The 25,392-nt window shown below is 41.9% G+C and overlaps 1 protein-coding gene across 3 annotated transcripts in view; it reads right to left on the minus strand.

Annotated features, from left to right (window-relative positions):
• The window catches only part of USP48 (ubiquitin specific peptidase 48), a 62,217-nt gene that overhangs the window by 24,757 nt on the left and 12,068 nt on the right, over positions 1–25,392 (minus strand). For 2 of the 3 annotated variants that reach the window (XM_038376699.2, XM_038376705.2), the window contains 8 exons: positions 25,280–25,362; positions 24,644–24,823; positions 21,879–22,004; positions 14,647–14,796; positions 5,341–5,541; positions 4,140–4,254; positions 3,662–3,792; positions 738–809 (listed from right to left, as the gene is read on the minus strand). In XM_038376699.2, the coding sequence (XP_038232627.1) occupies positions 738–809; positions 3,662–3,792; positions 4,140–4,254; positions 5,341–5,541; positions 14,647–14,796; positions 21,879–22,004; positions 24,644–24,823; positions 25,280–25,362 (1,058 nt within the window). The remainder of the gene's footprint in view (positions 1–737; positions 810–3,661; positions 3,793–4,139; positions 4,255–5,340; positions 5,542–14,646; positions 14,797–21,878; positions 22,005–24,643; positions 24,824–25,279; positions 25,363–25,392) is intronic. The other variant, XM_038376700.2, reaches the window with a different exon arrangement.

A 25,392-nucleotide genomic window follows, 5' to 3' on the forward strand; every position in this document is an offset into this window, starting at 1 on the left:
TCAGATGTCCTTCAAGGAAAAATTCAGAGAAGTGGGACTTCGTGATTTGTGGACTCAATACGCCGATCAGTTTCAGAATAGCCAGAATCTAGCCATCTATCTTTTAACAATGTTTGGCTCAACATGCCTCTGCAAATATGGGGTTTCTACCATGAACATTATAAAAAAACCCAACACCACAATCACCTTACAGGTCAGCATCTTCACCAGTGCACGTGCCTTGCCCTTATCTCCTACAGACCACTTCTCACAAAGCTTGCCAGAGATCATTGATGTCACCTCTTCCACTAGATTGCCACAAACACGGGTAACAATGTTGATTTATAAACTTTGTTAAAAGATAAAAACATTAATACTTGTTCCAATTAAGATCTTTACAGGCAGCTGAAGTTTGTTTTTTTAATTTTATTTTGTCAGTCTTCTGTGCAAATGGCCTGCTTCTTGTCATAAAATTTTCAAATCAGCCTGTGGGTAGATCTAATTGAGTATCACTGATCTAGGTTTTCTTTGTAGGTCTCCCATCAAATCTATCCCAACATCACACTAGCTTGTGAGATCTGATGCAATCACAGCTCAGTATCAAATGATAAACATTTAAGAAAAGCAAAGTAAGTCAGAAATAAACTTAATTAAGTCCAGCTTATCTTGGTTTTTGCAGAAGAAATATGGAAGATCCGTCTGTAAATTGTGGGTCATCCAAATACATGTTCAGTTCTGTCCCCTACATACGCACTTACCATGTGGGCAAACAAGGTCTTCATTAAAATTTAACTCCTCTTCCTCCTCCCTCTTTTCTTCATTTGACTCATCTGACCAAAAAAAAAAAAAAAAGTAGATTGCACAGATGCTCTCTGTAGTAGAGTTTGATTCTTTGGAGGAACTGTACCAATTGGTTTCCTTTTCAAATTGCTGCAAAATTCTAACACTAGGGAAACTTCAACAATAATATACCTTTAAGTTTATTGGCCCATTTCTCCAGTAACAGGTCAGGATTATGCATTACAATATATTTTGAGTGCTCTGAAGTTCATGGAGCACTCTTAATACTATCTTTGACATGAGACTACAAAGGTAGCATTCATTATAGCTAGAACACCTGGGCTCTTTGCTACTCCCAAATAGCTCAGATCAGAATTAATAGAAAAGTTACCACCAGATCACAGTGGAGGGAACAGAAATCTTACAGGCAAAATATTAGTCAGCTCTCTGCTTTGAGGAATCTGATCCAAAGCAGATGTCCCCAATGTGGCAGCACAATGGCCTCATTCAAATAAGGCCAAGAACCACTCTGCTTAGAAGGCTTCAATGTGATTAACTTGGAGATAGGATTGTGCCTATTTCTGTTTTGGAAAGTGCCTACAACACTGTGGGCAATACCTGAAGTAATAAAAAGTAACATGTGCCTACTTTGACAAAGGACAGTTTTTACTAGTCACTCCCCGTGCAGAGCTAATGGAAAATAAAATGGATTGCACCGAAATACAGTTGACAACTGAAGCCTGTTTTACACTTGAAAGTCAAGTCATCACAGCTACAGCACGGGGGGTGGGGGTTCAGACCCTTATGTGCCATAGCTATGCCAACCTAAGCTCCAGTGTAGATAAAACTAGGCCGATCGAAGAATGCTTCCATCAACTTAGCTATCATTGCTCAGGGAGGTGGAGTTCCTACAGCTACAGAAAAAACCCTTCTATTGCTGTAGGAACCATCTACATTACGGTGCCCCAGCTACAGTGCCGTAGCTGTACTGTTGTAGCAGCCATGGTCTAAGTTCCAACTGCAGGGCCAGATTCTACCTTCAGTTTTAACAGGGAGTTAGGGATGTAAAATGTTAAACAGTTAACCGATAAATGCCTAATCTGTTTAAAATGGGGTTTACATGCCTAATGTGCCAGGCCCACGCCTGGGGTCATAGAATCATAGAATCATAGAATATCAGGGTTGGAAGGGACCCCAGAAGGTCATCTAGTCCAACCCCCTGCTCAAAGCAGGACCAAGTCCCAGTTAAATCATCCCAGCCAGGGCTTTGTCAAGCCTGACCTTAAAAACCTCTAAGGAAGGAGATTCTACCACCTCCCTAGGTAACGCATTCCAGTGTTTCACCACCCTCTTAGTGAAAAAGTTTTTCCTAATATCCAATCTAAACCTCCCCCATTGCAACTTGAGACCATTACTCCTCGTTCTGTCATCTGCTACCATTGAGAACAGTCTAGAGCCATCCTCTTTGAAACCCCCTTTCAGGTAGTTGAAAGCAGCTATCAAATCCCCCCTCATTCTTCTCTTCTGCAGACTAAACAATCCCAGCTCCCTCAGCCTCTCCTCATAAGTCATGTGCTCTAGACCCCTAATCATTTTTGTTGCCCTTCGCTGTACTCTTTCCAATTTATCCACATCCTTCCTGTAGTGTGGGGCCCAAAACTGGACACAGTACTCCAGATGAGGCCTCACCAGTGTCGAATAGAGGGGAACGATCACGTCCCTCGATCTGCTCGCTATGCCCCTACTTATACATCCCAAAATGCCATTGGCCTTCTTGGCAACAAGGGCACACTGCTGACTCATATCCAGCTTCTCGTCCACTGTCACCCCTAGGTCCTTTTCCGCAGAACTGCTGCCGAGCCATTCGGTCCCTAGTCTGTAGCGGTGCATTGGATTCTTCCATCCTAAGTGCAGGACCCTGCACTTATCCTTATTGAACCTCATTAGATTTCTTTTGGCCCAATCCTCCAATTTGTCTAGGTCCTTCTGTATCCTATCCCTCCCCTCCAGCGTATCTACCACTCCTCCCAGTTTAGTATCATCCGCAAATTTGCTGAGAGTGCAATCCACACCATCCTCCAGATCATTTAGGGTCCTTCCTGCTGGCCCTGTGCTTGCCCCCAGCCTTGGCCCCTTTCCCATCTAGGTCTGGGCACTGGGCAGTAGCCGGGACCTCGTGTAAAACATGGGGTGCTGCAGCACCCCCCCCCCCGCACCCTGAGTTCCTGCACCTATGTTGTGAACTCATTAACAGTTAAGCGTTTGTTTAACTGATACAATTTTAATAGTTTAAATGGTTACTTTTTTAAAACACTATTTACACCCCTAGTGGTAATACGTAGGTGTAGTGAGGGCAGAGTCTGACCTGCTGAAAACTTTTGGAAAAAAAAAAAAGTATGTATTTGAAATTGCTCAAATATGGATCTAATGTATGCTACTTTGTACTATAGTAGAACCACAGAGTTACAAACACCTCGGAAATGGAGACTGTAACTCTGAAATGTTCGTAACTCTGAACAAAACGTTATGGTTGTTCTTTCAAAAGTTTACAACTGAACATTGACTTAATATAGCTTTGATCTTTAATATGCAGAAGAAAAATGTTCCTATCTCTTTATTATTTCAGTAGTTTATGTTGAACAGTACTGTATTTGCTTTCCTTGGGTGTGTGTGGGGGAACTCTACCACTGCTTGATTGTATACTTCCAGTTCCAAATGGGATGTGTGGTTGACTGGTCAATGCATAACTCTGAGGTTCTACTGTATATGTCATTCAGACCTGTTCAAAACAATCCCTACAACTAAAACAGAACTGCTAGAATGCTTAATCAATACTATAGGAACATCTGATCTATTTATCACATAGTGGGAGAAATGGGGTTGCTTGGTTTTAAACAGCTACCTTTGTTTTGTGCATCTCCATTCATTTTTCCATTACTCTGGTCTGCATCATCATCTTGTTCATTTAACTGTTCTAGAGCCAGCTGACGCCAACTCCGCAAGGATGACTTTCCAACCCAAAATCCATCATTACTGTATAGAAAAAAAGACTAGCATTTACAATACAAACCGTAACTTAGATTTACAGTTTTGGGCTCAGAATGAGAACTGTTACAATCTTTGTTGGAACAATTCCTGTTGATGAAAGAACTCTTCATGTCCTGAAGCTTATGTGTAAGCTCAAAAGCTTGTCTCTTTCACCAACAGAAGCTGGTCCAAAAAAAAAGGTATTACCTCACCCACCTTGTTTCTCTTATATCCTGGGACCAACATGGCTACAACACTGCAAACAATTGTTAAAATCTCATTTTAGAATATTTAAATATCACTGACAATAGACTTGTGCAATGCAAACATTGAAAGATGTCAGCACCACATACCCCTTTACTGTAATTTTCAGCAAGTTTGTGACAGTTTTATAGTCTTCGTTTAATTGGTTTTTCAGTCGTAGTATTCGACACCTCTCTACCACACAATCCTTGCAAAGTGCTTTAACTAGAGAAACAAAAAAAGACAACACCATGTTACAAGAATACTACTGCTACACTTCAAAACAAACCTAAGATTTTTGCAAGTGCGGGCATCACCATTTGAAGGTGCTGTCAGTCAAGTGGGCTTAATGTAGTTACTGACAGTGACATTTTCTACTACCTATGATTTAGATGGAAATACATGGCAACAGCTGAACTTGACCAAATTTAGATATAATTGTAGTAAGCTTTTTATGAGGGTGGATTTGTTCCTTTAGCATCCACATTTCTCATCACCTCAGTTTCATAAGTCTGCATTTCTGATATTAACAGTTTATATTTACTGCAACAAGCTTGAGAACAGCAATGTGTGTAGACCTAGGTGAGTCGTGCGTTTGAAAAGGACAGTTCAGAAATTTGCAATAGCAGTTTTGCCATTCACAAAAAAACCTGCCACGGTATGTAAACATACAACGTATACACACTATGAATATATTTCCTAGGCACTGGGCTGCTTGGGGGAATTTACAGGTGAAAGAAGACAGTTTCTCTCCTTGGCTAGCACACCCTCACTTCTTCATTGCTCTGAGAACAGGGTTCCAAAACACTGGCTCATCAGCAGAGAACGATACAATACACGAGGCACTGTCTATACTGCATCTGTAGAAATAATGGGCCCAGGAGCTCCACCACTCCTCAATTTTAGGGTCTTTATACAAGTTTTGCTATTTTACAGAAAGTTTATTTTTAAAAGTTTCATTAAAATACTAAAGTTTCAAGTTTCTACCTAAATATACCATTTTCTTTTATTGTATTTGTTTAAGCAACTGCACAAAACTTCAAGGCACAAAGCAGAATCAAGATCTGAAATATATCCACCATTCATGTTCCCTAGTCAGCCTAATTACCTGTCTGACCATAACTAAGTAGTTCTCTCAAAAGCAGCCAACAAGAAAAATACAAGCAGGACAGCTATTTTGGCCAAAGATAAAGCTACATTATATTGACAAAGGATGCAAAACAGATTTCAATATACAAAAATTTAAATCCTAAAAAAAAAAGCTTGCCATGTGAGCGTGCTTTATATCCAGATACTATGATTTAATCTTACCATTTAGCCTTGGCCCCCCTCCATATCTCCTGTAGAAGTAGTCAGCAACATACTCGGATATTCTCTTCATAATTGATATTTTATCAGGGTGCAATTTGCCATGTGAACACAAGCATGCAGTGTTATCTATGGGTTTGGGAGGGGCAGATTCATCCAGCCATTTCTGTAACCATTCGAGAGAGACAAACTCATAAGGGCACCCTGGAAAAAAGTGAACAGAAACAAACCTATACATTTCCACAAGTACATGATACAGGAGATGGCATTTTAAAATTACTCTACTGTTCAACAGTACTTTTTTTAAATTAAAAAGTTTGTGGGGGAATCTTTCCCCCCAAAAAGTTAGATTCCCATTATACAATATTTTCAAACATGTAATTCTGTTTCCATGCCAATTCTGATCTGAATTATGCAGTTTTATATCATGGTGTCCCTTCTAGAAGTCAGCAGCTCTGTGAAATTACATCTGAGACAAGAATCACTTTAAATTTAAATAGGAAACTGGCTTGTGAAGCCAGAGAACATTTTCAAACGGCAACACCTTTTGGCTACAGCAGCTTATTTTATTTCAGAACATTACAGGAACAATGTGTACCCAAATCTTCTTACTGTTAAATTAGTAGAGAATGCAATGTAGTTAAATGCTCCATTCAGAAGTCTGTTTTCCTTAATTATGTGGTAAGTATGTAAATTAGAAGTTTAAAGTAATAATGTAGGAGTGTAATAAGGGTTAGTGTGTCTGATATAAATTAACTATTAGTGACAAGGCGGGTGAGGTAAGCTCTTTTATTGGACCAACTTCTGTTAGTAAGAGAGACAAGCTTTCAAGGTCATAGAGAGCTCTTCTTCAGGCCTGGGAAAGGCACTCCAAGTGTCACCCACCTTGTCTCTCTTAATATCCTGGGACTGACACAGCTACACACTGCTAGATACATTAACTAGGATAGTCATAAGAGGACAGGATACAATTTTATAAAAAACTAGATCTCTGTCTTGAAACATCACACAAACACCATGTGCTTAAAGACAGGTTTCAGAGTAGCAGCCATGTTAATCTGTATTCGCAAAAAGAAAAGGAGTACTTGTGGCACCTTAGAGACTAAAATTTATTTGAGCAAAAGCATCGGATACATCCGATGAAGCGAGCTGTAGCTCACGAAAGCTTATGCTCAAATAAATTTGTTAGTCTCTAAGGTGCCACAAGTACTCCTTTTCTTTACGTTCTTAAAGAACACTAAAAAAAGAGGAGGAGTACTTGTGGCACCTTAGAGACTAACAAATTTATTAGAGCATAAGCTTTCGTGAGCTACAGCTCACTTCATCGGATGCATTTGGTGGAAAAAACAGAGGAGAGATTTATATACACACACACAGAGAACATGAAACAATGGGTTTATCATACACACTGTAAGGAGAGTGATCACTTAAGATAAGCCATCACCAACAGCAGGGGGGGAAGGAGGAAAACCTTTCATGGTGACAAGCAGGTAGGCTAATTCCAGCAGTTAACAAGAATATCAGAGGAACAGTGCGGGGTGGGGTGGGAGGGAGAAATACCATGGGGAAATGCATCCGATGAAGTGAGCTGTAGCTCACGAAAGCTTATGCTCTAATAAATTTGTTAGTCTCTAAGGTGCCACAAGTACTCCTTTTCTTTTTGCGAATACAGACTAACACGGCTGCTACTCTGAAACATGGGGAAATAGTTTTACTTTGTGTAATGACTCATCCATTCCCAGTCTCTATTCAAGCCTAAGTTAATTGTATCCAGTTTGCAAATTAATTCCAATTCAGCAGTCTCTCCTTGGAGTCTGTTTTTGAAGCTTTTTTGTTGAAGGATAGCCACTCTTAGGTCTGTGATCGAGTGACCAGAGAGATTGAAGTGTTCTCCAACTGGTTTTTGAATGTTATAATTCTTGACGTCTGATTTGTGTCCATTCATTCTTTTACGTAGAGACTGTCCAGTTTGGCCAATGTACATGGCAGAGGGGCATTGCTGGCACATGATGGCATATATCACATTGGTAGATGCGCAGGTGAACGAGCCTCTGATAGTGTGGCTGATGTGATTAGGTCCTATGATGGTATCCCCTGAATAGATATGTGGATACCACACAGACTATGCTGACAGCTTTTGCCACACACTCTCAAGGAAACTGCGGAACCACCTGATCAACATCCTCTACAGCAAACAGGGAAAGATTAAGAATGAGCTCTCAAAACTGGATACTCTCATAAAGAACCAACCTTCCACACAAACTTCCTCGTGGCTGGACTTTACAAAAACTAGACAAGCCATTTACAAAACACACTTTGATTCTCTACAAAAGAAAAAGGACACTAAGCTATCTAAACTACTATATGCCACAAGGGGCCACAACAATGGTTCCCGTAACCCACCCAGCAATATTGTTAATCTATCCAACTATACTCTTAGCCCAGCGGAAGAATCTGTCCTATCTCGGGGCCTCTCCTTTTGCCCCTCCACCCCCACGAACATGATACAGTTCTGTGGTGACCTAGAATCCTATTTTCGACGTCTCAGACTCAAGGAATATTTCCAACACACCTCTGACCAACATAATTAACCCACAGAGACCTTCCTGCCAACACTACAAAAAGAAGGATTCTGGGTGGACTCCTCCTGAAGGTCGAAACAGCAGCCTGGATTTCTACATAGACTGCTTCCGCCGACGTGCACGAGCTGAAATTGTGGAAAAGCAGCATCGCTTACCCCATAACCTCAGCCATGCAGAACACAGTGCCATCCACAGCCTCAGAAACAACTCTGACATCATAATCAAAAAGGCTGACAAAGGAGGTGCTGTCGTCATCATGAACAGGTCGGAGTATGAACAAGAGGCTACTAGGCAGCTCTCCGACACCACTTTCTACAAGCCATTACCCTCTGATCCCACTGAGAGTTACCAAAAGAAACTACAGCATTTGCTCAAGAAACTCCCTGAAAAAGCACAAGAACAAATCTGCACAGACACACCCCTGGAGCCCCGACCTGGGGTATTCTATCTGCTACCCAAGATCCATAAACCTGGAAATCCTGGACGCCCCATCATCTCAGGCATTGGCACCCTGACAGCAGGATTGTCTGGCTATGTAGACTCCCTCCTCAGGCCCTTCGTTACCAGCACTCCCAGCTATCTTCGAGACACCACCGATTTCCTGAGGAAACTACAGTCCATTGGTGATCTTCCTAAAAACACCATCCTAGCCACTATGGATGTAGAAGCCTCTACACCAACATTCCACACAAAGATGGACTACAAGCCGTCAGGCACAGTATCCCCGATACTGTCACGGCTAACCTGGTGGCAGAACTTTGTGACTTTGTCCTGACCCATAACTATTTCACATTTGGTGACAATGTATACCTTCAAATCAGCGGCACTGCGATGGGTACCCGCATGGCCCCACAGTATGCCAACATTTTTATGGCTGACTTAGAACAACGCTTCCTCAGCTCTCGTCCCCTAATGCCCCTACTCTACTTGCGCTACATTGATGACATCTTCATCATCTGGACCCATGGAAAAGAAGCTCTTGAGGAATTCCACCATGATTTCAACAATTTCCATCCCACCATCAACCTCAGCCTGGACCAGTCCACACAAGAGATCCACTTCCTGGACACTACGGTGCTAATAAGCGATGGTCACATAAACACCACCCTATATCGGAAACCTACTGACCGCTATTACTACCTACATGCCTCTAGCTTTCATCCAGATCATACCACTCGATCCATTGTCTACAGCCAAGCGCTACGATATAACCGCATTTGCTCCAACCCCTCAGACAGAGACAAACACCTACAAGATCTCTATCATGCATTCCTACAACTACAATACCCACCTGCTGAAGTGAAGAAACAGATTGACAGAGCCAGAAGAGTACCCAGAAGTCACCTACTACAGGACAGGCCCAACAAAGAAAACAACAGAACGCCACTAGCCATCACCTTCAGCCCCCAACTAAAACCTCTCCAACGCATCATCAAGGATCTACAACCTATCCTGAAGGACGACCCATCACTCTCTCAGATCTTGGGAGACAGACCAGTCCTTGCTTACAGACAGCCCCCCAATCTGAAGCAAATACTCACCAGCAACCACACACCACACAACAGAACCACTAACCCAGGAACCTATCCTTGCAACAAAGCCCGTTGCCAACTCTGTCCACATATCTATTCAGGGGACACCATCATAGGGCCTAATCACATCAGCCACACTATCAGAGGCTCGTTCACCTGCGCATCTACCAATGTGATATATGCCATCATGTGCCAGCAATGCCCCTCTGCCATGTACATTGGCCAAACTGGACAGTCTCTACGTAAAAGAATGAATGGACACAAATCAGACGTCAAGAATTATAACATTCAAAAACCAGTTGGAGAACACTTCAATCTCTCTGGTCACTCGATCACAGACCTAAGAGTGGCTATCCTTCAACAAAAAAGCTTCAAAAACAGACTCCAAGGAGAGACTGCTGAATTGGAATTAATTTGCAAACTGGATACAATTAACTTAGGCTTGAATAGAGACTGGGAATGGATGAGTCATTACACAAAGTAAAACTATTTCCCCATGGTATTTCTCCCTCCCACCCCACCCCCCACTGTTCCTCTGATATTCTTAAAAAGAAAAGGAGTACTTGTGGCACCTTAGAGACTAACAAATTTATTAGAGCATAAGCTTTCGTGAGCTACAGCTCACTTCATCGGATGCATTTTAGAGCCTTGTATGTTCATGTTACTGTTGAAGCACCGAACCTGTCACTCTTCTGAACAGCTCTGACATCAAACTTCTGATGATACATGTTCCCCAGAACAAGCTTTTGTTAAATATTTTAAGATATCAACAGTATCAATCAAGTTAACCTGGATTTACAGGTTGCTTTTTACAGCATCAGGCAGAGTGCTATTTCTTTAGATTAGATTGTAAAGTCTTGAGACAAGGGATTATCTTTGTGTTCTGTGTCTGTTCAACACCCAGCACAATGGGGGCCTGGACCATAACTAGGGCTTCTAGGTGCTATAGTAATACAAATTAAACAACAAATGGGAACTACTTGACCAAATTTCCTTCATCTATCAGATTTACAATAATGCTCAATTTCTGCATTTTGCGTGGAAAAATATTTTTGATATTTGAATGCCTGATCCATGCTGTCCAAGTAGACAACGAACCATCAAAATAGACTCAAGAGCAACAGGATATCTCAGTAATGATGCAAGATTTGGCTGTAAGGAGGAAACTATGAAAATATCTGGAAAAAAAAAATTTTTTTTTTGAAGTCTAGCCTATTCGTCAAAAATTAGCATTCAGAAAAAGCACGCAGACCCCAAATTAAAAAAACAAAAAAAACCAAACTTATACTGAAGGAGAAGCTGACTCAAAATTTCACAATACTAACAATTTAAGATTGTAGCAATTTCTGTTTTGTTTGTTAAACAAGAAATGCTTTTCTACACATTTACAAAATACATAGGTGCAATTTCTGGGGGATCTGAGATATTCCAGCACAGACACTAGAAGGAATGAATGACTTCATATATAATACTTGAGTCAAATATCTTGATACAAAGTTACACTGATGATACATGCAACCCAAAACAAGATGGCTATACCCTTAAAACCAGGAATTTTACAGAAAAAGCAACTGGAAATGTAATTAACAAATTGCTATGAAATGCAACAGTGGCAAAAAGCTGATCTCAAATGCTGCTTTTTCTTATTTTCCATTAGTGACAATCACCTTTGGGTTCCAAGATAGATTTAATTATATACTGAGCAACATGTGTTGATTGTGGGAACAAAGCAGATTTACTTCTGCACACCAAATCTAGTCAATATTGAAAAGATAATCACTGGCATTTCTAAAAGAATACTGGAAAATTCACGGGGGGGCGGGGGGGAATTGAAGAGAGAGAGACCAGGAAATTAAATACACCTGGCTGACGCATCAATTACACGTTTGAAATTTCCTTGCTAGATGAGTTTATAAAGCGACTATGGGGAAAACAGAATCCTTAACATTTCATAGAGAGAGGCACAGCAAAGCTGTAACCAAATACTTAATGTAATGTAAATTACACTCTACTTCTCATAATCTTAGATCTCAAACTGTTCCTCAACACATATCAGCAGCTTCTACATCTCAGGCAATGATACTACATAAATACGGTTTATCTGGAAAAGTGTAAGCTTCACTATTCCTATATTGTATTTACTTTACATAAAACATGGCCACAATCTCTGGAGGATTTAGTTAAACCATTTTTAATGTGACAACTTGGGACGAGAAAAATCCCAATTCATGCAACTGAAGGAGAAACTCAGACCACCACCTTGACTTCCAAAATGTGAGCAACATGAGAGTGCACTGTCTGGAAACCTGTCACAGTGACATTTACTCCTTATATAAATGACCATATATCAATAACAAACGATTCTAATTATGTTTAGAAAGCCAAAGTGACAGAAAGTTACTTGTAATTCTTGTTCTCCAAAATGACCCATATCTGTGAAGATCATGTCCCACATCCTTGATTTATCAATGGCACTTCAAAAATACATTCAGAGCATGGACCCAACAGTGGGGAATCTGGTGTGAACACCTGCTTTCACACCACAGGTTTTCATTAGTTTTAAGCATAAATGACATAACTAAGTATCAAAATTTGAAAATTAAGAATCTGAACAGAAGCGACTGGATATTTAGAGGTGCCGAGCTCTAGATGCAGCTCCCACTGACCTAAAGTTGCTGGTGCTCAATACCGCGGAAAGAAAAGTCAGGCCTTGTATTTAGGTGTCTTAATTTGGAATTAAGTGCTAAATTTTGGGCATCCAAGTTTGAAAAATTTGGCCAAAGTATTTTATGAACTAAACTGAAATATCACAACAGTCTACTTGCTCTTTTTATAAAAAGGAGTTACAATCTTAATTGAAAACTACTGAAAAAGTTTCTATGAGATGTGTGTTTTGGATAAATACTGTCTATATAAACAGGTTTCAGAGTAGCAGCCGTGTTAGTCTGTATTCGCAAAAAGAAAAGGAGTACTTGTGGCACCTTAGAGACTAACAAATTTATTAGGTTTCAGAGTAGCAGCCGTGTTAGTCTGTATTCGCAAAAAGAAAAGGAGTACTGGTGGCACCTTAGAGACTAACAAATTTATTAGGTTTCAGAGTAGCAGCCGTGTTAGTCTGTATTCGCAAAAAGAAAAGGAGTACTGGTGGCACCTTAGAGACTAACAAATTTATTAGAGCATAAGCTTTCGTGAGCTACAGCTCACTTCATTGGATGCATCCGAAAGCTTATGCTCTAATAAATTTGTTAGTCTCTAAGGTGCCACAAGTACTCCTTTTCTTTTTGCGAATACAGACTAACACGGCTGCTACTCTGAAATCTTTGAAGTCTGTTTCTGAAGGTTTTTTTTGTTAAAGTATAGCTAATTTTAAATCTGTTATAGAATGTCCAGGAAGACTGAAGTGTTCTCCTACTGGTTTTTGTATGTTAAACACCACCCTATACCGGAAACCTACTGATTGCTGCTATACTTACCTACATGCCTCCAGCTTCCATTCAGGACACATCACACAATCCATTGTCTACAGACAAGCCCTAAGATACAACCATATTTGCTCCAATCCCTCAGACAGAGACAAACACCTACAAGATCTTTATCAAGCATTCTTACAACTACAAATCCATCATAGGGAAGTGAGGAAACAGACTGACAGAGCGAGACAGGTACCCAGAAATCATCTACTACAGGACAGGCCCAACAGGGAAAACAACAGAACACCACTGGCCATAACATACAGCCCCCAGTTAAAACCTGATCATCAGTGATCTACAACCTATCCTGGAAAACAATCCCTCACTCTCAAAGACCTTGGGAGGCAGGCAGGCCAGTACTCGCTTACAGACAGCCCCCCAACCAGAAGAAAATACTCACCAGCAACTACACACCACACCACAGAAACAGTAACCCAGGAAGCAATCCCTGTAGCAAACCTCGTTGCCTACTCTGTCCCCATATCTACTCTAGTGACACCATCAAAGGACCCAACCACAGGCCACACCATCAGGGGCTCATTCACCTGCATGCCAACAATGCCCTTCTGCCATGTACATTGGTCAAATCAGATAGTCCCTAAGTAAAAAAATAAATGGACACAAATTGGACATCAGGAATGGTAACATACAAAAGCCAGTAGGAGAACACTTCAGTCTTCCTGGACATTCTACAACAGATTTAAAAGTAGCTATACTTGAACAACAATAAAAAAAACTTCAAAGAGAAACTGCAGATCTAAAAGTCATTTGCAAATTTAACACCATTAAGTTGGACTTGAATAGGAACTGGGAGTAGCTGGCTCATTACAAAAGCAGCTTTGCCTCTCTTGGAATTCACACCTCCTCCTCAATTATTGGGAGTGGACCACATCCACCCTGATCGAACTGGCCCTGTCAACACTGGTTCTCCACTTGTCAGGTAACTCACTTCTCTTCATGTGTCAGTATATAATGCATGGAGTGAAAATTACAGATGCAGGCATCTGAAGAAATAGTTTTTTAACCAAGAAAACTTATGCCCAAATAAATGTTAGTCTTTAAGGTGCCACCGGACTCCTTGTTGTTTTTGTAGATGCACACTAACACAGATACTTAACACCACGAAAAAAGAAAAAGAAAGTAGGTTGTGGCAGAAATCGTTAAGGGGAAAAGCAACACTGATCATGCATCCTCTACTGTAGTCTTAAGTGTTGGTCAACATACAGTTAAGCCTTCTCTCCTAAGGCTATTGGTTTTTCCCCCCCATCTAAAAGCTTCTAATGATATGCTCTGATCACGAACTCATGTGCTAGCATATATCAATGTGGCACTAATGATCTGGAAACAAAAAGCATATCTGAAGAAAAAAAGGAATGAACTTTTTGGAAAAGGCTCCTACAGAAAATTAAACACTTGCAAATTTAAACTAATGTTTGCAAACTCAAACCTTCCAAATCTCTTTTAGTTACTTTAAAATCGATAGTAGCAGGAAGTCTGAGTGAGGTAGAGAATGAGTGGACGTCAGTGTCCTCCTCTACCGCCCGAAGTCTTGCAATAGGTACCACAAACACCAGAACACAAAAGGCTATGAGGAAAAGGGGAGTAACACCCACTATATGAAGTTATACATAAATGGGAAACAGGATTAATTTAGTGATTTATTTACAAACAGTACTAATCTTAACAATGGTCTACTACAAAATACTAACAGAATATCTTACAGACCAGCTTCAGCAGGCAACCTTTGGTAGAGCTCCTTCACCTCTTCATGTTTGATTTTGCCTCTGACCACGCTTTGTTTACGCATATCTGCCATTTCGTTACACCACTCTTCAAACTTGCAGTTATCGCGTTCGACTAGCTCCTGCAGAAAAGCTACGGAGAAAGAACGAAAACAGAAGTATTAACTACCACTAATCCTACTCAGTCTTTAATTTTGGCCTTTTTTTTTTTTAAAAAAAAAAGTCAATTATGCCAATTTTCCCAGTGAGCAGTAATATCCAATGATAACAACCCCCATCTTAAAGGTTTCTTCACACAAATAATTAAATACAGAGTCTTTCTAAAAGTCAAGTGCCTGGATAGTCCTTCTCTCCAATATTTACATTTCAGTGTTTGTGCCCATATGGGTAATTAAATGTAAAGGAGACATGGGATGCAAATGATTTAATATTGCCCAACAAAATTTACTCTGGAGGACATGATACCTGCAGTGTTTTAGCATATAAACCTTTGATGCATGACAAATACTTTTCACGTTTGAAAGGATTACCAATAATCCAATAATGTACTAATATGTTAATCCCACTAAGGAAAAAAGCAGCAACAGTTTTTGTACAGCTGTAATGGTGAAGGGCTGCAGACCATGAGCCCACCAGGCTTTTTCAGGGATGTCCCTACTACTCTTTGAGGCCCCTGGTTTCATTTCCTTGCCTCCCACTCATCACAGCAAGCTACAGGTCCCCTAGCTGTTCCTCTCTATTTCTTTGGAGCAAAGGTTCTTCCTACCAAGATGCAGAAAACCTGGGTCTTCAGTCCCAGTAGCACACCAGAAGCCCTAATGCCACCTACCAGAGAGGCCAGCAACAAGGATTTGGGGGCACGTATAAAATCTTAGTGATCCAGGTTTTACACGGTTCAGTGATAAGCGCAGAAAACTGTTAAGAACTCCTGTGGATTAAAGGGAACAGGCAAGGAAACGGAAAGGCTGCTGATTCAAGTGAAAGGGGAGTGTGACTGTAAGTTTTAGTGTCACCAGTGAAACAAAATAGGATACTTCAGAAGAAGAGATGGAAAATGTGGGAATGACAAAAAGAAAAGGAGTACTTGTGGCACCTTAGAGACTAACAAATTTATTAGAGCATAAGCTTTCGTGAGCTACAGCTCACTTCATCGGATGCATCTGGTGGAAAAAACAGAGGGAAGATTTATATACACACCTGTATATCAATCTCCCCTCTGTTTTTTCCACCAAATGCAGCCGATGAAGTGAGCTGTAGCTCACGAAAGCTTATGCTCTAATAAATTTGTTAGTCTCTAAGGTGCCACAAGTACTCCTTTTCTTTTTGCAAATACAGACTAACACGGCTGCTACTCTGAAACGTGGGAATGACAGGAATTCATAAAAGGGGAAGGAAAGGGAGGAAAAATAAGTGAGGGTGTGCAATAATAGGCTTAAAACAAAACAGATGTAGCAGTCAATTAATAGTGAAAGGAGGACAAAGGGGAAAGACAGAAGACCACCTACATACTTACAGTAATAGTATAAAGAAGGTGCAAAATATTTCTGGTGAAATTTTCTTCTACATTTAGAATTTTTTAAGAACTAAGCTGTTTGGGAAACGTGAACTTAGATGTATTTTTCATTTAGATACAATCATGACAGGTGCTACGCAAATCTCATAGAATGTTCTTAATTTTAACCTTAATGCTAAAAAAAATTATTTGTTTCTGGGACAGTGAATTTAGTTCAATACATTCAGGCTGACCCTTTCACTTTTACAGTTAACTTAGCAGTCAGCATGCCATGATAGCTAGGGCAAGAGGCCATGACTCAGGTGACCCAAACTGTACTCCTGCTATCAGTAGGACTTGCTGTGTGGACACAGGCAAGTCAATTCACTCCAACACCTTACTCCCCCCTCCCTAAAAACAGGAGTAACACCTCCATGCCTAGTGCCCCATGAAGATTAATTACTATTCATATATAGTGCTTTGTTAGGTATTATTATTAAATCCACTCGCCAATTGGATTCCCACCTCCCCAAAGCTCTAAGATAGGCCATGAATACTTAAATGAAAAATCCTTGAATGGCCTGCACTCTTACATTTCTTATGCCCTTTGTTCACACTAAGAGAAGTAACAAGTACTTGCGAGGCATAGCAGGCCATTCTGACAGAAACAAGAAAACTGAGCCACTGTCAGACATCAGGACTGCCCACCCTTATTACAGTATATACACCACTGACATCTTTTAGCCATCACTATTTAGCTTTAAGCTTAACTTTAAAACATAATTAGTTTAAAAATTAAAATGAGAATCTGGCTGTGGGCACTAATTATTCAAAACCACTTTGATTGGCCAGCTGTGCATTTTGTGACAATGTGCACAGACTCGGCAGTCAACAACTGGGTCTACTTCAACACACATGATAAAGCCTAACAACTGTTTTGTTAAAAGAGTTCAGGTGGTAACGTTGATGGGACAAGGACACAGAGTGTAACTGGGTGTTACATTTTAAACGTACTCTCCTTCATACACAGAGTCAAACTGTCATTTGAACTGCAATGTGATATCCTTTCAGACACTCCACTGTTTTTAGTGAAAAAGCTAACTCGGGGGTTACTTGCCAGTATTCAAAATGATTTTGTAAAAGAAGGTGAGAGAAGACTGGCTGATGGGCCACAAACTGCTGCTGAAAGGCTTTTAGAGGGAGACGGGAAGAGCACAATAGGGGTAGAAGACAAAAGGTTAAGAACTATAACACAAATACACCTCTACCCAGCTATAACGTGGGTTCGCATACAATACGGGTAAAGTTCCAACATGCTGCTCTGAGCAGTGTGTTAAGGGTGCTGGGCCGGGCTGGGGCCGAGGGGTTGAATAAGGGGCAGAGGGTCTCGGGGGTGATCAGGTGCTCCCCCACCCCCAGGTCTGGGAGGCAGGAGCTGTGGGGGGGGGGGCACTTTTGGGGGCTCCGTAGTCCCAGAGCAGCCCGGGGGATTAGTGGGGGGCCGGGAACAGCCTGCTCTGCTTCCCTCGCCCCGGCCCCAGCTGTGTTGCTTAGGGGAGGGGGCTTGGGGGAAGGGATTCTCCCCTCCCGGAATTAACTGGCAGCGGCAGAAGTGGAGCAGCCCAGCTCATCCCATTCCACCAGCTCCCAGCCGCGGTGCTCTGCTTCCTGCCACAGGTAAGTGCGGGACCTTTCCCCAACACAGCTGGGGCGGTCAACGAATGGCTACGCAGGTGGTGTCGGAGAGAAGGCTTTGGATTCTTTGACCATGGGATGGTGTTCCATGAAGGAGGAGTGCTGGGCAGAGACGGGCTCCATCTTACGAAGAGAGGGAAGAACATCTTTGCCAGCAGGCTGGCTAACCTAGTGAGGAGGGCTTTAAACTAGGTTCACCGGGGGAAGGAGACCAAAGCCCTGAGGTAAGTGGGAAAGCGGGATACCGGGAGGAAGCACAGGCAGGAAGGTCTGTGAGGGGAGGGCTCCTGCCTCATACTGGGAATGAGGGGCGATCAACAGGTTATCTCAAGTGCTTATATACAAATGCACAAAGCCTTGGAAACAAGCAGGGAGAACTGGAGGTCCTGGTGATGTCAAGGAATTATGACGTGATTGGAATAACAGAGACTTGGTGGGATAACTCACATGACTGGAGTACAGTCATGGATGGTTATAAACTGTTCAGGAAGGACAGGCAGGGCAGAAAAGGTGGGGGAGTAGCACTGTATGTAAGGGAGCAGTATGACTGCTCAGAGCTCCGGTACGAAACTGTGGAAAAACCTGAGTGTCTCTGGATTAAGTTTAGAAGTGTGTGCAACAAGAGTGATGTCATGGTGGGAGTCTGCTATAGACCACCGGACCAGGGGGATGAGGTGGATGAGGCTTTCTTCCGGCAACTCACGGAAGCTACTCGATCGCATGCCCTGATTCTCATGGGTGACTTTAATTTTCCTGATATCTGCTGGGAGAGCAATACAGCGGTGCATAGACAATCCAGGAAGTTTTTGGAAAGCGTAGGGGACAATTTCCTGGTGCAAGTGCTAGGGGAGCCAACTAGGGGGAGCGCTTTTCTTGACCTGCTGCTCACAAACCGGGTAGAATTAGTGGGGGAAGCAAAAGTGGATGGGAATCTGGGAGGCAGTGACCATGAGTTGGTTGAGTTCAGGATCCTGACGCAGGGAAGAAAGGTAAGCAGCAGGATACGGACCCTGGACTTCAGGAAAGCAGACTTTGACTCCCTCAGGGAACAGATGGCCAGGATCCCCTGGGGGACTAACATGAAAGGGAAGGGAGTCCAGGAGAGCTGGCTGTATTTCAAGGAATCCCTGTTGAGGTTACAGGGACAAACCATCCCGATGAGTCGAAAGAATAGTAAATATGGCAGGCGACCAGCTTGGCTTAATGGTGAAATCCTAGCGGATCTTAAACATAAAAAAGAAGCTTACAAGAAGTGGAAGGTTGGACATATGACCAGGGAAGAGTATAAAAATATTGCTCGGGCATGTAGGAAAGATATCAGGAGGGCCAAATCGCACCTGGAGCTGCAGCTAGCAAGAGATGTCAAGAGTAACAAGAAGGGTTTCTTCAGGTATGTTGGCAACAAGAAGAAAGCCAAGGAAAGTGTGGGCCCCTTACTGAATGAGGGAGGCAAGCTAGTGGCAGAGGATGTGGAAAAAGCTAATGTACTCAATGCTTTTTTTGCCTCTGTTTTCACTAACAAGGTCAGCTCCCAGACTGCTGTGCTGGGCAACACAAAACGGGGAAGAGATGGCCAGCCCTCTGTAGAGATAGAGGTGGTCAGGGACTATTTAGAAAAGCTGGACGTGCACAAGTCCATGGGGCCGGACGAATTGCATCCGAGAGTGCTGAAGGAATTGGCGGCTGTGATTGCAGAGCCCTTGGCCATTATCTTTGAAAACTCGTGGCGAACGGGGGAAGTCCCGGATGACTGGAAAAAGGCTAATGTAGTGCCCATCTTTAAAAAAGGGAAGAAGGAGGATCCTGGGAACTACAGGCCGGTCAGCCTCACCTCAGTCCCTGGAAAAATCATGGAGCAGGTCCTCAAAGAATCAATCCTGAAGCACTTAGAGGAGAGGAAAGTGATCAGGAACAGTCAGCATGGATTCACCAAGGGAAGGTCATGCCTGACTAATCTAATCGCCTTTTATGATGAGATTACTGGTTCTGTGGATGAAGGGAAAGCAGTGGATGTATTGTTTCTTGACTTTAGCAAAGCTTTTGACACGGTCTCCCACAGCATTCTTGTCAGCAAGTTAAGGAAGTATGGGCTGGATGAATGCACTATAAGGTGGGTAGAAAGCTGGCTAGATTGTCGGGCTCAACGGGTAGTGATCAATGGCTCCATGTCTAGTTGGCAGCCGGTGTCAAGTGGAGTGCCCCAGGGGTCGGTCCTGGGGCCCGTTTTGTTCAATATCTTCATAAATGACCTGGAGGATGGTGTGGATTGCACTCTCAGCAAATTTGCGGATGATACTAAACTGGGAGGAGTGGTAGATACGCTGGAGGGGAGGGATAGGATACAGAAGGACCTAGACAAATTGGAGGATTGGGCCAAAAGAAATCTAATGAGGTTCAATAAGGATAAATGCAGGGTCCTGCACTTAGGATGGAAGAATCCAATGCACCGCTACAGACTAGGGACCGAATGGCTCGGCAGCAGTTCTGCGGAAAAGGACCTAGGGGTGACAGTGGACGAGAAGCTGGATATGAGTCAGCAGTGTGCCCTTGTTGCCAAGAAGGCCAATGGCATTTTGGGATGTATAAGTAGGGGCATAGCGAGCAGATCGAGGGACGTGATCGTTCCCCTCTATTCGACACTGGTGAGGCCTCATCTGGAGTACTGTGTCCAGTTTTGGGCCCCACACTACAGGAAGGATGTGGATAAATTGGAAAGAGTACAGCGAAGGGCAACAAAAATGATTAGGGGTCTAGAGCACATGACTTATGAGGAGAGGCTGAGGGAGCTGGGATTGTTTAGTCTGCAGAAGAGAAGAATGAGGGGGGATTTGATAGCTGCTTTCAACTACCTGAAAGGGGGTTTCAAAGAGGATGGCTCTAGACTGTTCTCAATGGTAGCAGATGACAGAACGAGGAGTAATGGTCTCAAGTTGCAATGGGGGAGGTTTAGATTGGATATTAGGAAAAACTTTTTCACTAAGAGGGTGGTGAAACACTGGAATGCGTTACCTAGGGAGGTGGTAGAATCTCCTTCCTTAGAGGTTTTTAAGGTCAGGCTTGACAAAGCCCTGGCTGGGATGATTTAACTGGGACTTGGTCCTGCTTTGAGCAGGGGGTTGGACTAGATGACCTTCTGGGGTCCCTTCCAACCCTGATATTCTATGATTCTATGATTCTAAGGGAAGCGGAGCGGGATAGGGCCACATTGCTCTGCTTCCCGCCACCGTTGAGTGCAGAGGGTGTCCTTTCCCCAACCACCCCGCACTCACCGGTGGTGGGAAGTGGAGCACCGCGGCTGGGAGGTGGTGGAGTGGAGTGGGCTGGGGCCGCGTTGCTCCGCTTCCCGCCGCTGCTGGTGAGTGCCTGTCAGGGGGCAGGGGGTGTGGATGGGGTCAGAGCAGTCAGGGGACAGCAGGGTTGGGTAGAGGGTGTGGTCCTAGGGGTGATTAGGGAAAGGGGTCTCTGGAGGGGGTGGTCAGGGAACAAGGAATGGGGGGGGCCCAAAGCATATAATGATATAACGCGGTCTCACCAATAACGCTGAGAGTTTTTTTTGTCTTCCGAGGACCGCATTATATCACGGTAGAGATGTATATTAAATATATATAGATAAGAAGGTATGTATGGCCTTTTTGCTCTTATTTTTTCTACCTTCCTAGGAACTATTTTTCATAGCGGAAGAATACATTGCAAAACTTAATTCTTTAAAAAAAGTTATGTATATATTTAGCAAGTCAAATAGTAACAATTATCAATAAGCCATTGCTGATGCATGTATCAGGACCAGGAGTGACTGGTACACTATGCAGTAAGTGTATCAGTTATAATTACCAGTGCACTATGGAGTGAGTGCTTATTGCTGGAATAATTGTTGGATCATTTAAGATAAGCTTTTATTTTACTGGACTCAGTGCAGCAAAAAGTATTTAAGAGGAAGTGCTAATTTCCCTCTGGAACTGACCCAAACAGACGTACGAGGTCTCACTATATCTGACAGGAATAGGTTTGAAAAGTCCAAGTTCACTTACTTGGGACTTCTGCCGTTAGAGATTTTTCCCGTGTTTGCAGTCGGTACACCAACATGTAAGCATTTCGAGAGCAGTGAGTTCCTTTCCCACACTTGGGTTTACGAGTCTGAGATTTAGAAGGCTCTGCTGAGGTACAGAAGCCAAAAAATAATAAACATGTATTCCAACATATTTATTCTACTTTAATGGGGAATATCACATATCTCATTTCAATTCTTCCCTAACACATACACACTACCTCCAACCTCGCCAGAACTTTTCTCCAATGTCATACAGACAGTTTGTCCTGCATATTGTGTACACAGTCTTATCAATGCAGATTTCCTTATACCAAATAACACTGTCTAATGCTTACTCAGATTGTGTTGCAGAGAATTTAAACATTGTTTTATGCACATAACAGAAACATGTCCTTTCCCACTACATGACACCTATAAATATCAAAGTGCAGTGCAGGAAAAAAAAAAAGAGTTATTCCAGAGTGGCTGGTTCCAACTTCCATCTTTAAGAGATGGAAAGAATTTGGCCATATAATAACAACCAATATTTCTGAACCTGTAATTCTATCTTAATCTCCAGCCTGTCAGAAAAATGAAGTTTACAAAAATATGCATACATATTTGCAATTTTAAAAACAAACAAAGTTAAAAAAAAAAAAAAAAAAGGAAAAACCTGCTCATTATCAAACCTTTAATACAACATGTGGAAAACACTGTAGGCATATATTGTTATTTCTTGGGAAACTCCAGTACTACAATGATAGGGTCCACAAACACTTAGCCCTCCAGCATAACAATCCACACTTATTTGCAAGTCTGCCCCCCATGCAGGGCCAGAGTTCAAGAGTGTTTCCCTGCAGCAGATAAGCCGATCTCTAATACCTGAAGCAGAACTCCTTCCACAGCTATATATGTTTGGGATGGCATCTGCTCTTACAGGAGAAAGAGCCCTGAACTCAGGGCTTGAGAGGAGCTGGGAAAATCACTAACACACACTGAACAAAGTTTGCAAAAAGAAAAGGAGTACTTGTGGCACCTTAGAGACTAACCAATTTATTAGAGCATAAGCTTTCGTGAGCTACAGCTCACTTCATCGGATGCATGAAGTGAGCTGTAGCTCACGAAAGCTTATGCTCTAATAAATTGGTTAGTCTCTAAGGTGCCACAAGTACTCCTTTTCTTTTTGCGAATACAGACTAACACGGCTGCTACTCTGAAACCTGAACAAAGTTTGTATTTATAACTCTTTGCACATAAAAGCTCCAAAACCACAAATATTAATCAACATACTTAACTTTAAGATCCCGAGTAGTCCTACTGACTTCAGTGGGACTACATCTGTGCTTAAAGTTACACATATGCATGAGACTTTGTGGGACCCTGGCCTAATATTGTTTGTGATCTGAATGTTTTTACCTACTGTTACAAGTAAACCAAGGAGTAACCCATGAGGCTAACAGAACAAAGATCAAAGAAAACCATTTTTCTGTGTTTCGGGATTTGACAGCATTGTGTATAATCAGCTTCATGAGGGTCAATTTCATCACTCATGCACTAAGCATGACAAAAATCACAAGTCTAGTGGGAGTTCACATACATGGTCTTCACCACTAACTTTACCAACAACAAGCAGCAAAGCTGAAAACCAAGAGACATCAGATAGGTGTGTGCATGGAGGAAGTCGGGGGTAGGGGGAGGAAGGCAGGGGAGGTCTGAGTATGTTTGGTGTTGTTCTCAGGGTTCCCCAGAAGAATCTTATTCAACAAACGATAGATCAGGTAAAAAATAGATTTAAAAAATCCTAAAGGCCATATTTATGGTGCTCTGTCAGAAAACTGAGGGCCTTTTAAGTCAGTCAAAAAAACTTGCCTTTGTACAAGCATAGCCTCAACTCTTTGAAAAAGGGATTTTTCTGCTTGCTTTTTATATGAGAAAAATCTGGTCTTACACTTCCCTGCTTTTGTTAAAGCACTAGAATGAGGATCCTTAAATGCCTCTTGCCCAAGCCTACAAACCCATCCTGAGAGGTACTGCGCATTGACTCATTGCAGATTCAGGCACTCAGACTTAGTTTAGAACTCAAAAGCTCCTCCACATCAGTTGCAAGCAGAGCAAGCTGAAACTCTTCAGCAAACTCAGGGAAGTCAAGACCAACAATGCCAATATAAACAGATAAGGGGCGGAGGGGGTTTGGCAGGGGAAGGGGGCGGGAAGAAGAGGAAAAGAAGTGATATAAAAGATAAAAACATTGTTATGTAGTTTTTGCTCCAAAAATGTTTTGGTTTTGAGATTTATGAAAACTTTTTAGTTCCCCTTCAAAAAGATGAACCTCCTCCTCAGTGGAAGTAAATATATAAAAGGTAACTAAAAATAATCTTACTCTCTAATAATAAAGCCTCATTCTGTGTGCTGGTTTGGGAAGAAACAGCTATGCATACATTTTACCAATACGCAAGTTAATGATTTGTTTAAAAAATGGTTGTCTAGGTAGATATGCACACTACTTGCCATATTACAATCTATAAGAGAACTGAAGTAAAGTCAGTCATCACCAGGCCTGTAAGACATTCAACAATCTGATGGGGTTGGGGTGAGGGTTAAAAATTGGCTGCAACTAATCAAGTTGCAATTTCATTAGTTACCCTCAAAAAATGTAAAAGTTATGACTGCATATCACTCAATACATATAACAGGGCAATTGATTTAGCCTCCATGTTTTTGGTGAAAAGTTATTTTAAAAGGGCACTCACAACTTAAAGGTTTTACCTAGATCTTCCTCAATCCCCAGTTGCAATTTCTTCCCCTCCATCTTTTCTATGTCTTCATCATTAAACTTGTACCATTCACCAGTCTGAGGGTCTTTCACATGAGCAATGTAGTGACCAGAGTATGCACTCACTCCCCTGTGTATAAGAACTGCACTAAGTTCGTATACATAGACACCATCTGAAAGAGAACAAGCAGTTTTTTAATCCACCAGAAAATACAAAGAACACAAGCAGCAAAAATGTTCTTTTAAGAACTGTACCAAGACTTACTTTATACAAGATGTATTCACAACACAGCATAATTTTTTTCCCCTATTATTTCCCAAAGAGAGCAGTAGCACACATGTTGTGATGTATACATTCTTAACTCACAAATCTGGGAGCCAGAGCTCCCAACAGTTTGAAATTTAGGAATTTTTGTTAAAAGTACCTAAACTCAACTGCTGGTTTATCAAATGATGCCAATACTGCTTAAGCTTCCATTTTAAATAAAAAGGTTAATAGCCAGAAATGACTAATTTATTAGCACAACTGTTTTAGTTGTTTTCAGCTAGAGGACAGGTTCAGGCAAGATCTTGGCTGCTAATGGCTGTATTAGTACAATTAGTAAATTAATATTTCATGTACAACTCACCTTTTTGTTCCATAAAAGGTTCCATATCAAGCAATTCAGAAAAGCCAATGTAAGTATTCAACTTTTTCTTATGGCCAGTTTGTCTATTCAAAAACAAATTACAAGACTTTCAT

Source organism: Dermochelys coriacea, chromosome 18 (genome assembly GCF_009764565.3).
Source record: "Dermochelys coriacea isolate rDerCor1 chromosome 18, rDerCor1.pri.v4, whole genome shotgun sequence".
In the NCBI taxonomy this organism is placed as follows: Eukaryota; Metazoa; Chordata; order Testudines; family Dermochelyidae; genus Dermochelys; species Dermochelys coriacea.